Source organism: Schistocerca gregaria, chromosome 2, assembly GCF_023897955.1.
Source record: "Schistocerca gregaria isolate iqSchGreg1 chromosome 2, iqSchGreg1.2, whole genome shotgun sequence".
NCBI lineage: Eukaryota > Metazoa > Arthropoda > Insecta > Orthoptera > Acrididae > Schistocerca > Schistocerca gregaria.
The window spans coordinates 475,055,694-475,071,011 of NC_064921.1; the positions used below are offsets into that span (position 1 = coordinate 475,055,694).

The 15,318-nt window shown below is 41.5% G+C and overlaps 1 protein-coding gene across 1 annotated transcript in view; it reads right to left on the reverse strand.

The window, feature by feature from the left end:
- LOC126335843 (dynein axonemal heavy chain 8-like) overlaps positions 1 to 15,318 on the reverse strand; it is a gene marked incomplete at its 5' end in the record, with an annotated part of 446,097 nt that overhangs the window by 45,665 nt on the left and 385,114 nt on the right. Inside the window, 3 exons of the mRNA XM_049999312.1 lie at positions 5,691 to 5,832; positions 6,110 to 6,277; positions 6,439 to 6,678. Of these exons, the coding sequence (XP_049855269.1) occupies positions 5,691 to 5,832; positions 6,110 to 6,277; positions 6,439 to 6,678 (550 nt within the window). The remainder of the gene's footprint in view (positions 1 to 5,690; positions 5,833 to 6,109; positions 6,278 to 6,438; positions 6,679 to 15,318) is intronic.

Here is a 15,318-nt window from a genome sequence, read left to right on the forward strand (position 1 = left end):
GGCCCTAATTTTGTAGCTACTATTTAAACATGCTGTTGATGTTGTTTGCCTATTATCTTTCATCAACTGTATCAAAAGTCAAGTATGTTTTGATATATTGTGCATTTTCAAATGTTAAGTGCTGCAAAAAACATCATTAGTAGTATGTCATCAACTGCAAACTTCTAGAGGGTGCATCTGAGAAATTTGGTGGATCATCTCAGAAAATAAATGAAACAATAGTTACAGAGAGTGCATCTGAGAAATTTGGTGGAACGTCTCATAGAATAAATGAAACAATAGTTACAAACAAAATGCTTTTACTGGCCTTCAAAGCAGTTACCATTAGCTACAATACACTTCTGACATTGGTTGTAAAGCTGTTGGAAACTGTGAGTAAATGCTTCTAGTGGAATCGCTTGAAGCAGTGTGGTCATGCACTGGTACCCACAATGTCTGTGTGCTCAACTTTATACCTCAGTGCAAGGTGATTGTTCTTCAACACTCTACTTATTCTTCTGGTTTGGTGCTGCAGACCTCTTTTTGTTTTGCTATCTTAAATTAGCCCTGAGAGGCTTATGCTTAACCAACATTGCACGTGGCCACAGTGCCTTGAGTGATTCTACAAGAAGAGTTTGTTGACAGTTCCCAATAGCTTGGTGATTACTTTGAGGTTCAGTGAAGGTACTTTGTCTGTAACTCTTGTATCCTTTATTTTCTGAGACCATTCTCTGAGCATTCCAGATGGACCTTGTTCAAATTTTGACAACAGCATTCTTACTCATTTTTCTAACTTCAGTGTACACATGAATAAAGGCATATTTTTGAGAATTATAAGAATTTTATGAGTGTCATGCATAACATATTTCCCTTAACCGAAGTGAAGCAGCTTACATAATCAGTGCATTTTTTCACCTTTTTCGACTTCATCAGTTTGTCCTAAGCAAGTATTTGAAAGTGTATGTTGCAATGATTTCAGTTTTGTTTCATAAATTTGTTGGTGAGCATAACCTCAACAAAATAAGTTATATTCAAAGTTACAAGTAGCACCAATAAAACAGAAAATTTTATCCCATATTTTTCTCTTGTTATAACAAAAATCACTTTCTTGCATGTTAATTACTTCAGTTCTTAAAGGGAATTTATAATCCTTATAGCAAAACAGATCCTGAAATTAAAAGACAATGAGCAAGCTTATTATTCACTTACTGCTCTGAAAAACATTGCACCACACAAAATGCTGCCTCACAGTGTGAGTGCTCTTCTTGTGACATAAGATAAGATAGTTGCTGTTAGTAAGTAGTTGGGAATCTCCTTGAATGTGGTCAAGGATGTGAATGGATGTGTTAATACTATGTCGTCCAGCGACACCACAGTGGTGTTGTGCGCGAAATAACGGTCAACGACTAGCGACACCACAGTGGTGTCGTCTGCATAGTATCACTCAGTGGCCAGTGACACCACAGTGTTTGTGAGTATAGTATCATGGAGTGGCCAGCAACAGCACTTTAATATCTTTTGCATTCTGGTGGTGTTTTTTAGGTAACAGTAAGTTATGCACAAGTTTTTTGTTTTTATGAGTACTTGTGCCCTTTCATCATGGCGGCCGAAAGAGACAATAGGATTATTTACAATTAATGCATGGACATCTTGTCTGATGTTCTGGATGACTTGGCTGATTGGGAAGAAGACAATGGATATAAAAAATGACATTGAAGAAGAATCTTAGGGAGATAGTGAAATACGCTCAAGGTGAATTCAACGAATGCTACAGTTGCCAACTGATTTGGCTGAAACAGGTGAAGAAGACAGTGCACAGTGGTCAGACTTTGATTTACCGAGGACCAATAATAAATTTGAAGGATCCCCGGGTGCAAACATATTTCCCAAAGCTGCACAGAGTGTCAAGGATGTCGTAGAGTTATATATTGGGAACGATCTGATTGAGTACATAAGCAACAAAACCAACAAGTGCTACAGTCAAAATTGCAATAGAAGGAAACGGCATTAAAAAAAAAAAATGCCAAATTTGAAACTTCCTGGCAGATTAAAACTGTGTGCCCGACCGAGACTCGAACTCAGGACCTTTGCCTTTCACGGGCAAGTGCTCTACCAACTGAGCCACCGAAGCACGACTCACGCCTGGTACTCACAGCTTTACTTCTGCCAGTATCCGTCTCCTACCTTCCAAGGTAGACCACTTGCCCGTGAAAGGCAAAGGTCCTGAGTTCGAGTCTCGGTCGGGCACACAGTTTTAATCTGCCAGGAAGTTTCATATCAGCGCACACTCCGCTGCAGAGTGAAAATCTCATTCTGGAATGCCAAATTTGTCGATGTTATGGGACCCGAACTTAGGAAATGGTTTGGGCTCGCTATCCTTATGGGAATTGTAAAAAAAAAGCACAGATCAATGATTTTGGTCAATGAATCCATTGATACAGACACACCAACATTTCACAAAAGGATGTCCCCCAAATGATTCAGACAAATATTATCATTTTTACATTTTTCTGACAGCAACAATAAACCAGATAATGCTGACCGGCTTGTCAAAGTGCAATTCATAATTGATTATTTTTCCAAAAAGTTTAAAGAAACATTTAATCCAAGTCAAAACATCTCAATTGGTGAAGGAATGATACCATTCTGCAATACGATTATACAGCTTTTCAACATTGGGCAATTTCATTTTATTCTTGTACTTTCTCTTGATGGGCAATACTCTTGTCAGAGAGTGCCCTAATTAGGTGTCCTATAGTCCTGTAGTTAGGACAAAGAGACAGAATGACTGGCTAGTAATTAGCATCAGAAGGCAAAATTCTAATACTGCTGAAAGACAGGCTTTTGGAACTACAGTATGCTCCTAATTATTTGGGCTAGTGTAAGGAAGAAGATATATGAATAATTGAAAAATACTGGTAATCGAGTTATTTTTAAATATGTATTCTTTGTTCAAAATTTTATCCAAGTTCTGTGCATAGATACTGTAGACCTGTTTATTTCTTAAAATGTGTTTGATGTTAGCTTGTTTCTGAGAGGAGCTGACATTCTTTAAACAGAATTTCGAATTTTTTTGCAGCCGTAATGTCGTTGTACTGAAACCCCCTCTGGCCCATATAGCCTAGAAGTGTGTTACAATGACTGACAAAGTCACTGTATTCATCCCCACATTCACATACACTGTCCTCTTCTCTGTTTTGTTGTGCAGTAGCAGTCACAATTTCAGTGACACTCATGTACTGGAAGCCAGGTTCACATGAGTTGATTTTTATCAAGTCATTCAAGTCTTCATCATCAACATCTTCAAAACCCGCATGATCAATGCATGTAGCATCTAGAATTATAAACTTCTTTGAGAAAGCCATTAAATCAACCTCATCAACTAGTATTCTCAGCTGACCAGCCCAGAAGTGCTATTTTGCCAATACAATTACACCTTGGTCCATTGGCTGTATAATGGCAGTCATGTAAAGAAGGTAAAAGCTTAGTTAAGATGAGACCATCATCAGAAGTGACAATCCTCTTACAGGGATATGAAGGGGCCTTATCAACCAATAGAGCACCCTATCATGGCAATCTTTTGTAATCTACAAGCTGTCAAACTTGTCGTACAAAATGAGTGTTGAATCAGTTTTTGAAAATTTCACTATCCATACATGCAACTTTTTGGTTTTAATAATGCACAGGGAGATCTCTAGATGTGATATCCTTGAATTCTTGGGGTGTTTTTGATTTTTCAATCACTTGAAGCTTCACTTTGTGATTCCTAGAAGCATTACCAGTGCACAAAATTATAGTGCATTCTTTAGATGACTTATATCCAGGACCATGAAATCCGTCTTAAAAGAAATGGTTCTGGTTGACAGACATTTCCAATACAGACCATGTTTGCCTGCATTATAAATTTGGTCTGGTGCAAAATTCTCTTATTCCACAAATTTCTGGAGCTCTTTCTGAGACGAATCAGCTGCCACAACATTTGAACTAAACTGCTCTCCTTGCATAGTAAATTCATGAATCCCATGACATTGTTTGAATCTGGTTAGTGATGCAGATGAGGCATTAAATTCTCTCTAATCCTAGTGGTTCATGAAAAAATAGCTTTTTTGGTGCACATCACAACTGAAGCAATGATACCTTCTGTTTAATTTTGCTAAACCATTGCAAAAGGGCAGCATCTAATTCATCAAATGTAGATCTCTTCATGCTTTTTCATGCAGATTGTCCAAAACAAGAATCACATTTCTCAACAAAATCCTGTATTTTCTGCTTATTATTTTTAATGTCCCAAACAGTCAGCATTCCAATACTATAATCAGCACTTAGTTTTGCAGCAGTTTCCCCTTCTCAAATCATTCAATTAATTCTAATTTTTGTTTTAATGTCAACACATGTTTCTTTTATTTTTCTTTTGCAAATTTCTTTTAAGTTGCGTCACTGACACGTATACGCAAATTAACATCAGAAAACTGAGTTTGTTTCCAATTTAAGTAGAACATGCTGGCCGATAACAGTGGAAATGGGATTTATTATCACAAGGTGGGTTGTTTATTGCTGTTTGCTAGAGAGAAATATTGTACGTCTTTTATTTTTATTTACGTATATTTTTTAGATGTACAGGTATTCCGCAGTTGGGATAATTTTCTCAGGGACTGAAGAGAGATAGACTGGGAAATGTTACACTTCTTTACTGTTCACTCATGATGTCATGATTAAAAAGTGTTTTCAGGTAACTAGTAAATACACATTTAATGCTCATTCACTAGTTAGTTGCTAATTACTGTTCATAGTCTCTAATAATGCTTAAAACACTCTTGGGACCCTAAGCAAACATGAGGGCATGGTGCATCTCTTGGTAATTTGAATTTGCATAGGATACATTCAGAAAACTTTTTGAACTAATATGTTCTCCTTTTAAACAAGAAAACTTTATCTTTTATAAATGCACATATTCTGTTTCTATTAATTGTTTTAGACTGTGCTGCAGTTTATAGAGCCAGAAGAAACTGGAAAACATTATTTTGCACTAGATAAAGCATTCCAAATCCCTGCCTACAGTCATGTATCAATGTAATGGATCTCGGAAGGGATATAGCAATGTAGTGGCAATAATTTTTATGCCCTTTTTTTTTACACTGAATTAGATTATTTGTAGTGCACTCTGATGATCATGTACATCTTTTATTTATTTGTGAAAATTAATTGTCAGAGCTTTGCTGGTAGTTTAATGCAGTTCAGTGTACATCAAAGCCCATGAACTCTAAAGAAAAAGCAGGAAATTGTATCCTGTCCAAATTCTCTATTGAATGGTAAATTATTTTCAATAAATAGGTGAAGGCAGTAAGAACATAAAATTAGAGAAGAAAGGATTGAAATATTTTCTAACCTGTTATCATAGTAATATATACCACCTACAGTTGCAGAGCGACTAGACTGTTTATCACTTTCTGTGAGAAACTGCACGTATAAATACATGGATTTAACAGAATTCATAATCCCCTCCAACTTTGTAAATAGGTAACAGTTATTCTCAGGTGCTACAGAGAAGTAATAAGCAGACAGTCCAACATGCATACATGCTTGCATGTACATCAATGTAATTTTAAGGTCACAAAACTTCCAATAAGGATATATAACAGAGAAAATAAATTTTGGAGACAAAATTATAATTATTATGTGCATTTTTTGTAGGTACAGAATATGAAGCATACCTCATTCATTATGATTGTGCCTTCTATAGCCAACAGGAGATCTTTGAGTGTAGCACGCACCAGTTTGATAACTCGTTGCATTCTATCTATCTCCTGTCGTAGAAAAATATTCATGGATGACAGACTCCCCATAATTCTCAACCTGTAACAAGCATACATTACAAGTGAAAGCAATGTAAGATTTCACTAGATAAAAGACACTGAACTTGGCATTAATTTTATCAACTATCTGTGTTGAATAAACAAATTTTCCTAAATGTGGTTGATGTACATAGCTATATTTGCATTAATTTTCTAGAGATATGCTAAAAAACTAATTAGCTGCCATGGCAGATAACAACTGAAATGGAAAAGTTGAAAATAAATTACTGAACATCACAGATACAACTTCAGTAGAATTCTGCAACTGCAACACTTGCCTTTCTTTGACATCATTAGGATCATAATCAGGAGGTAGCTTTTGTAACATGTCAATTGCCTGGCGAGCAACAGCAGCTTCTCGTGTTTCGCCTCCAGAGCCACCAGATTCCTTGGGCTGTATACTTAAAATTGTGTCCAGAATCATTTTAGTTGTATTGCTCTGATATCTGTCAAACAATAGATGGTGAAAGAAATAAAATCTATAGAAGGTAACACAAAAGACACAATGACATCCATATTGAAATGAAAGCAGTCATAATACGAAGTTTCTGTAAAGGAAATTATCATCACAGAAACTGATGTTAAAAATATTTTGCTTTAAACTTACGTAATGTCAGCATTTGCATGAAGGCCATATACTTGTGGGGGATCAATGGGAGGCATGTCATCTATTGCCTGAAAGTATTCTTCTAGGTTTTTGAACTTCATAATGCCATAGCCTTTGAAAAATTCAAATGAGTCTGAAAACATGTCCTCCAAAAACCACACTTTAGCAAATGTGTTCAGTAATCTTTTGTCAAAATCATCTGTAACTCGGCCACCATACTGAACTTCACCAATCATGTACCTGAAACAGTTAAGAAAATTTTTATTTTGATACCTGCAGAAATTAGTATACAAATACTTATAAACTGAATGCTGGTTTTCTGTTTCTGGCAGGTGGTAGCAAACAACTGTATAAAAATATTCAATTTCATTCATTTATTTTATTAGTTTAGATCCACCAAGGAGTGCTGCAGAACTAACAAACGTGAAAGGTTAATTCTGTTCAACATACCTGTGTTTCTAGGATAATTAAATAGATCACTTGCATCAAAATAGTTATAATCAGTTTGAATTAACAGTGGTGCAAGATGAGCTTTTGGCATTGAAATATGAAAAAATAAAGAACTCATGAGCAAATTATTAGAGGAAGTTAAAAAAAAGTATTTGACAAATATTGCATCATATGGAGGAAATGTACTAAGATGGTGAGCAGAAATGCCATCAGAAAATAACAGTAAATATTATGAAAAATGATGAAACTTTCTGAAAATCATACTCTATTTCCACATAAAGTAAATTAATCAAACTAGAGTGGGAACACCAATGAATAGATTCTTTGTCACTCTGTGTGCCTTTTTCCTGCATCAGTGCAGGGTCAGCATGGTTAGTTTAAGGGTTGACCAGGTGTCCTCCCTATTGCCACTCCATTACCTCTGCGGTGGTAGGTGTCTACCCAACTGTCTGCATACAGTTATTCATTTGTAAGTGAGCAAAAGTATTGTGAATGTTTGTGTATTTTGTAACTGAGCTGGAGCACAGATACCAGCCTGGTATTCACCTAAGAGATTGTGGGAAACTGCAGGAAAACAACATCCAGGCTGGATGGCACACTGAGCCTTGTTGTTAATCCACTGGACAGATTCAATCCAAGGATAGTGAACCTCTCCATCCTGGGAGCAGAGCTTCAACATGCAAGGCTATCTGGGTAAGTAAATAATAAGTAGATTATTTAAAATTAAAGTGAACTTTTTTTTCTTTCACTCTTCTGCCCTCCATCAACAAAGTTTTTCTTATCAGTTCTCTTTCATTTGCACATATAATTTATTATTTATTTCTTATTTGCTTCCTTCAAATTTAGCCTCTTATCTTCGATCTTTCAACCACCGTCAACTCTTAATATTAATCTTTGCAGTCAGTCTATTGTTATTTCTTAATCATTTCCTGTGATTTTTGTCTTCCCTAGTTACAGTTTGGAGAAATATTTTTCTCCCTTCAGAGCTAGTGCACATACCCGGATACCCTGTACCCTCCACCTCAGAAAAAAAAGCTTGAGATTTAACTGTATGATACTTTTAAATCTGAATGTCTATTATGTTATATATTCAGCTTACACTGATAATTCCTCATAAGTCAGTAGAGAATGAAAGATATGGTAACAGTTGACTGTCCAAGTGTTAACTGGTGTTACATGGAAAAAAACCAGAATTATTTATTTCTTTGTTTTATATGTTCTTGCTTTGTGTAAATGATTTATTTTATTTGAAGAGAGAGCTAGAATTAATTATTCCTGTATGGCACAGAATTACAGTCACAAGACAGAAACATTAACAGAGATAATAATAATTTATGTTTATGGGAAGGCTTTTCCACCATTGTGATAACTTTAAAAAGTTTAGAATATACAACTTATCTAGTAATGTCAGAAATATAGCACCTTCAATGATGCGTTGGAGAGAAACAGAAAACCGAAAAGACACTTATGATTTACTGTGCACATAAAATCAAACAGTGGAAAGTCCATGGTAGTATAATAGTAATATGGAAAGGAGAGATTGCTATGCACCACATAAAGGAGGCACTGGGTCACAGACAGACACAATGCAAAAAATACTAGAAATATGTAAGCTTTTGGAAAAAAGTCCCTCCTCAGAGGTTGAACTTTCACACCTTTGCACAAGAACTCACACACATATGGCTACTGTCTTCACCCAAACTCCTCCATATAGTGATTAGTACTCCATCATTTCCATATTACTGTGTGCATATACTGATGGAAACGTAAACAGGGAAAAGCAATTAGTGGACCCAGTAAAATATTTAGGTTTATTTACTTTTATCATAAGAAGGATTTGCAACTCTAGAGACATAGATAATAGTATTTTCATTCACTGTTGCCTTATTACACATTTTGTGTGAGTTAATGTTCCAAAGAAAGTAGTCAAAATTATTTGCTTGATTCACACACCTACATTTGTTAGAGATGTGTTCGAGCAATTCGAAATACTAACTACAGACTTATTGCAAATTGATGTGAAATGGAACAAACCTGTGAGAAATGTAGTAGGGAAGGTGAATGGTTGACTTTGGTTTATTGAGAGAATTTTAGAAAAGTGTGGTTCACGTGTAAAGGAGACTGCTTTTTTAGGACACTTGTGCAGCCTATTCTTGAGTACTGCTTGGGTGTTGGGGATCCATAGCAGATCGGATTGGAGAAAGATACTGAAGCAATTCAGAGGCAGACTGCTAGATGTGTTACCAGTAGGTTTGAACAATGCGTAAGTGTTATGGGGATGCTTTGGGAACTGAAATGGGACTCCCTGGAGGGAAGACGATGTTTTTTTTTTGAGGAACACTATTGAGAAAATTTAGAGAACCGGCATTTGAAGCTGACTGCCAAGTGATTCTACTGCTGCCAACATACACTGCATGTGAGGACTGTGAAGATAAGATATGAGGAATTAGGGCTCATACAGAGGAATATAGATAGTCATTTTTTCCTCTATTTTTGTGAGTGGAACAAGGAGGGAAAGACTAGTAGTGGTACATGGTACCCTCTGCCACACACCATATGGTGGCTTGCAGAGTGTGTATGTAGATTGCAATCTTTCATTTAAAAGCTGTAATGACCTTTAGCAAATCTGATTTTAGTTCAGAAAGAAGTGAAATATACAACAAAAACCTTTTTGAATGAACTATGATGTTCAATGTCTAACAGCAGGATTGGTATCATGGCCACCCTTAACCACACATCATCAGTCTCCTAGCATTCCCCCACATTCCTAGATTGCTGCAGCCACCTGCTAAGGCAGCAAGCTTTTTCTTCAAATGCCAGCTTCTGCCACAAGCTATGGATTCTGATGTATGACCAGATACCAGGATACTAAGGTCACTGGCTACTGGCTCAAGGTTTAGCAAGGCCTCTGTCAACCTAGCTGCACCCACTCTGGCTCTTCTCCTTATAGTGTTAGCACTGGTTTGGTCCCATGCCCATGTTCCAAGGGACATGCAAGTGGTGACATGCTTGAGGTTGAGACACTCACCATTAAGTTTAAAGATCCTTCTGCACTGTGCCATCTCCGCACCAGTTACAAAGCCCAGTGCGTAACTGAAAGTTCACACTGCAAACAATCTGACCAGCATGTGTTTTGTGCCCATGTGGGTACTGTATGAGTCTACCTGTTACTGCCATTAATGCAAGTGTGACAGCCCTGTGAATGTTGTTCTTGGTTTTGCTGCTGATATTTCCTATGAGAGACAATTAATCCTACACATAGCATCAGCAGCAGTTCAGTGAATACCCTGGGTTGGAATAGCAACCTTGTGCAGCAACTCTCCTAATCTTACCGTGCACCCCTTTACCTCCAGGGACTGTTAATTTGTGAGACTAATTCATGTTCTTTCTGTGTAGCAAATCGGTTTTAAATAAAAGTGTCATTTTTTCTAACCAAATGTTGAACTGTTGTTTATACAGCACCTATCATGCCACACTCCACTGCATTGTATTCAGTTTTAGTAAATTAGACAGGGAAAAAATCCCAACAATGGTGATAAAATCTGGTGACTTAATTTTCAAATTAGGATTGCCATTGGCCAGCTTGTCCTGTTATCCATGCATAACAGTCTCACACACATGTGTATCCCAGCAGCAAATTAGTTAACATGCTATGGGCACTGCTCCATTGTCACACATCATCATTGCTGACCTGACCACAGACCTTGCAGAGCTGGAATGCAGAAACACCACCACTACACATGAACTCACAGTGATGCGATCGCCGGCAGCCTTAATCCCAGTATCAGACACTGTGCTGCTGCCTGCAACCACCTCTGCAACTGCTGCCACTGTCCCTACCAGCCCCAATCCTCAATGTCTGATTCCCTTCCTGCTGCCACCACACTGTTCACCCATGCTGTGGCTTCCCTCTGCAGACACCTCCGCCAACTGTTGTATCACCCAGGACAGCACAAAGTCCACTACGGAGATCAGTCTGGACCTGACATATGCGATGGCGGTACGCCATGTCGTCCCACTGCCTCAAGCCACTGACCACTATGAGGCACTGTGGTGCTGCCTCCTGATGCAAGTAAAGATGCAGCAAAGCCTGATCCTATTTTCTCTTCAGCAGTGCAGGGACTGGCAAGCCTTGTAATTCCTGCATCAAACACCAGGAGCCTGACAGACCCAAACATGGTCTCTGATGGGTTCCTGAACAAAATCGATTGGCCCTGATACAAACAGCTGTGGCATCGCAGACTGGCCTCCTCCTCACTGACAACACCAGCCTTGCTGACAGGATGTATGAGATGCTGGCCTCCCTGACTGCCACTGCTGCTGCCAAGCATCAACTCCATCCCTGCTATGCACAGTCGTCTGACCGTCACGCTCCCTCCCTACAACAAGCTCACACTCGCTGCTGCTAATGACATTACCAATTGCTCACATACCTGCTGGCCCGCAGCTCAGAGTATATGACATGCTCGCCTGCCTCAGCACCAACATGGAAACACTTCAGGCAACTGTGGCCCACCTCATTTCCAACCACCACCCTCTACACTGTGCCAGTTGCTAGTCCAATGGCAGCTACCACAGCTGCAGCTTTAGCCTTCCTGCTGAGACCTCTTGTGACACAGACAGCCTCTGTTGGTACTGTGAACACTTCAGCCTGGACATTGCGAGCTGCAGGGAATCTGCTCTTGGCACACAAACACAAACAGCTGTCAAGATTAGGCAGGCCCAGCTGCTCCTCAGTCTCCCAGCATCTGTTTGTCCATGACACTTGCTCCAACACACTGTTTCTGATCAACACTGGCTCTCAGCTGTCTATCTTTTTACAGCATCTTATACAGGACCCTGGTGCCACCTTATCCATCCTCCTGATGGCAGTAAATAACTCCACCATCCCCACCTACAGCATACATCATGGTGTCTTCAACCTCAGCCTGCAACAATACCTTCCCCTGGATCTTCACTGTCATTGATGTCACTGGCCCCATTAACAGAGTGGGCACTACTGCCTGCTAACTGATGCTGCGGGCCGCCACCTCACTTACAGCGATACGAGGAGATCAACAAAGTGCGCCACTCATTCTGCTGGTTTCTTTGATGTGAAGCAGGTGGCGTATTCTGGCCCATACAATGACCTCCTGGTGCAATTTCCTGCACCCACACATCCACTGAGTATGCCTTGAGAGGTTCGGGCCCACAGCTCATGGTCTAGTGGTTAGCGTTGCTGCCTCTGGATCTTGGGGCCCTGGGTTCAATTCCTGCCAGGTTGGCAATTTTCTCTGCCTGGGGACTAGGTGTCTGTGTTGTCCTCATCATTTCATCATGACAGTGTGAAAGTGGCTCAATTGGACTGTGTAAAGATTTGAACTTTGTTCGGGTGTTGATGACTGTGCAGTTAAGCGCCCCAAAAATCAGACATCATCATCATCTCACTACAGTGAGACCACTCATCTTCTGCTGCCCCTAGCACCACACAAACTCAATAGTGCCAAGGCTGGGTTTAATGAGCTGCTTGGCACTGGTGTGCTGCATCATTTGAAGAGCCTATGGATATCCACCTTTCACATTGCCAAGAAGGAGGGTGACTCCTGGCATCCAGTCATCAATTACTGAAGCTAGATCCCTGCACTATCCGTGACCAGTACTCAGTGCAGCTCCTATGCAGCAACAACAACATTCTGTCTGGACCTACAATTTTCAGCACAAGTGACTGCATCAAGGCTTTCACCCAGATTCCACTCACACCTGAGGACATCCAAAAGACTGCTATCATTATGCCTTTGGTCTCTATGAGAGCACCTTCATGACCTCCAGCCTCCATAATGCTGCCTAAACGTAGCAGTGTTTCTTGGACAGTGAGGCTTGCTCTGCTGCTTTGCCTACTTGGACGAGATGCTCATCAAGCTGGTGCCGTGGCTGCCACAAATGGAAGACAGCTTCTCTGCCACCAAGCATGCCTTGGTGGATGCTATTCTGCTTGTCCAACCCCATCCCACTGCTCCTTGCCATCATTATTAATGTCAGCCAGATGGCCACTGGTGCTGTCCTGTAGCAACACGCCGGCGACACCTGGCATACAACAGAGAGCTCCTTGCCATCCATGAAGCAATCAAATACTTTTGGCTGCCAATGGAGGCCTGTCACTTCATAGTCTTTTCTGACCACAAGCCTATCACTTTTGCCCTTGAAAATGTCTATGACCAGTGCTCATCACATCAATTCTGGTGGCTGTTCTTCATGTCTTAATTTACTGCTGACATACATCATGTCGTATGAATTGACAATGTCATCACTCACTACCTCAGCCGCATCTGCATCATCACCTCTTCCCTGGACTACAACTCTCCCACCTATGCCTGGATGCCACTTCCAGACTCCACCTCCAATGTATACTGGCTTCCAGCTCAGACAGTAGTATCTGGTGCAGTGTATCCTCCAGCTAACTATGCCCACCTGGTTGCACAACCTGGCACACATGCATCCACCACTCTGGTACAGCATCATTTGCATGGCCAGGGGTACTGCAGGACCTGAGTCATACCTGCCTCTCCTCACCTGTCAGTGAGCCATGGTTGGCTGCCACATACACCCCCCCCCCCCCCCATCACCTTCTTCCCAGATGTCAGCTATCACTTTGCCCACATTCATGTGGACACTGTGAGCCATTGTCTCCTTCTGACAGCTGCCACTACCTCTTCACCTTGGTGAACAGACTCACCCACTGGCCTGAGTCAATGCTGATACCCAATTGCTGACTACCATGGTAGCCACTGCTTTCGTCTCCATGGGTATTGCCCATTTCAGCTGCCTGCTGGACAGCAGGCACCAATTCACATCAGCTCTCTTCTGGGCACTGCTGACTGGCATCTGATGTTGAACTACCTTGGTGCCTGTGGCATTGTGATGTGGCTCTGTGGCACCTTGAAGGCCACCCTCACTTGCCACAACAGAAGATGGACCACTGTCCTGCTGCTAGTACTCCATAGCCTCCGGATCACTCACATGACCGACCTTGCAACGTGAACCACTTGACTTTGTTTATGACCAGCTGCTTGCCATACTAGGTGACTTCCTAAGGCCTGCTGCCCTGGCAACAGATGGATGAGGTTCTGCCTTAATTCATTGCCAGCCTGCAGGACTGCATGATCTTCCTGTGGCCCATCCCTCCCCACTGCCATGGCTAATGCAGGACATTTATTCACGGTGAACTTGCCTCATGCACCCATGTTATGATGCACATTGACACTCCTCAGGCCCACTTTTTGCACACTACTCTGGCCCCCACCATGTCCTGAAACAGAATGCCACGATATTTAACCAGCACAACACCACTACCATTGTTTCAATTGATAAGCCAAAACCTATCTATATACTGCCTGATCTCACAACAGCAAGCCCATCTACCACATTTGCCAACATCTCTCAGGGGCATGCCTCTGCTGATGCCAGTGCTGCTGATGATGTCAGCCCCCTGACAGCACCAGTACCACTGTCACTGATGCCGCCACTGTTGACATTGAGCCAAAAACCTCTACCACCAAAGCCCCTGAGGCACTTGCCTACCACATCATGACCGGGTTCATTGTGTAAAACTAAGCTTGCTACACAGGTGCCACCTCTGACCCATCAACCACCAACAACACAGGTACCAGCATCCCCGACACCCAGGGCTCTCATGTGCTGCCCCTCCATCTCACTTGCAAGCTAGGCCCAACACAATGATTCCACCTCTGCCACAGCCAGCAGCCGATTGAGCCCTTGACACAGTCCCCACTTCTCCCAGACCAGCGTTATTTTATGCACTAACAGAGCTGCACCCCAGGCCTGCCACTGCCAGTCTTCACACTAGAGGCACCAGCGGTGCATGCCTGCCGCACCTGGCACCTGTGTTTTCAGCTGTCAAACATGGCCACCCAGCCATCAGCCCCTACCTGCAACCGCCTGGAGATGCCACCACCACCCTGCCTCCACTCCCCACACTGTCAAATGAAGCCAGCATCTTCTCACAGCTGTGCACATGGCACAGGACACAGCCCCAAGCTGAACAGGCCTTGCACCCCCCACTCCCTGTGCCGTCAGGTTACTCATTGCTTGCGCTCACCATTGGCACCATGCTAGAGCTCACTGTCTTGCAGTGGGCAAGCACAACTGACAGCTGGCTGCCCTGACTACCTCACATGTGGAGCCCCAATGTCTGGCACTTACCTCAGTTGCATGACCGACACCAACAGCATCACTTCCACCACCCACAATCTCACCGCTGAAAGATGCCACTTCACTGGTACCAGCTTTCATTGGCACACCTCGCTCTTCATAGAAACTCCACTTTTGTTAGGAGCTGGGAGGGAGCTGTATGGTGGCCCTTAGCTGCACAAAGACCCTAGCTTTCCCACACATTCCTAGATTGCTACGGATGTCTGATAAAGCAGTGATTTT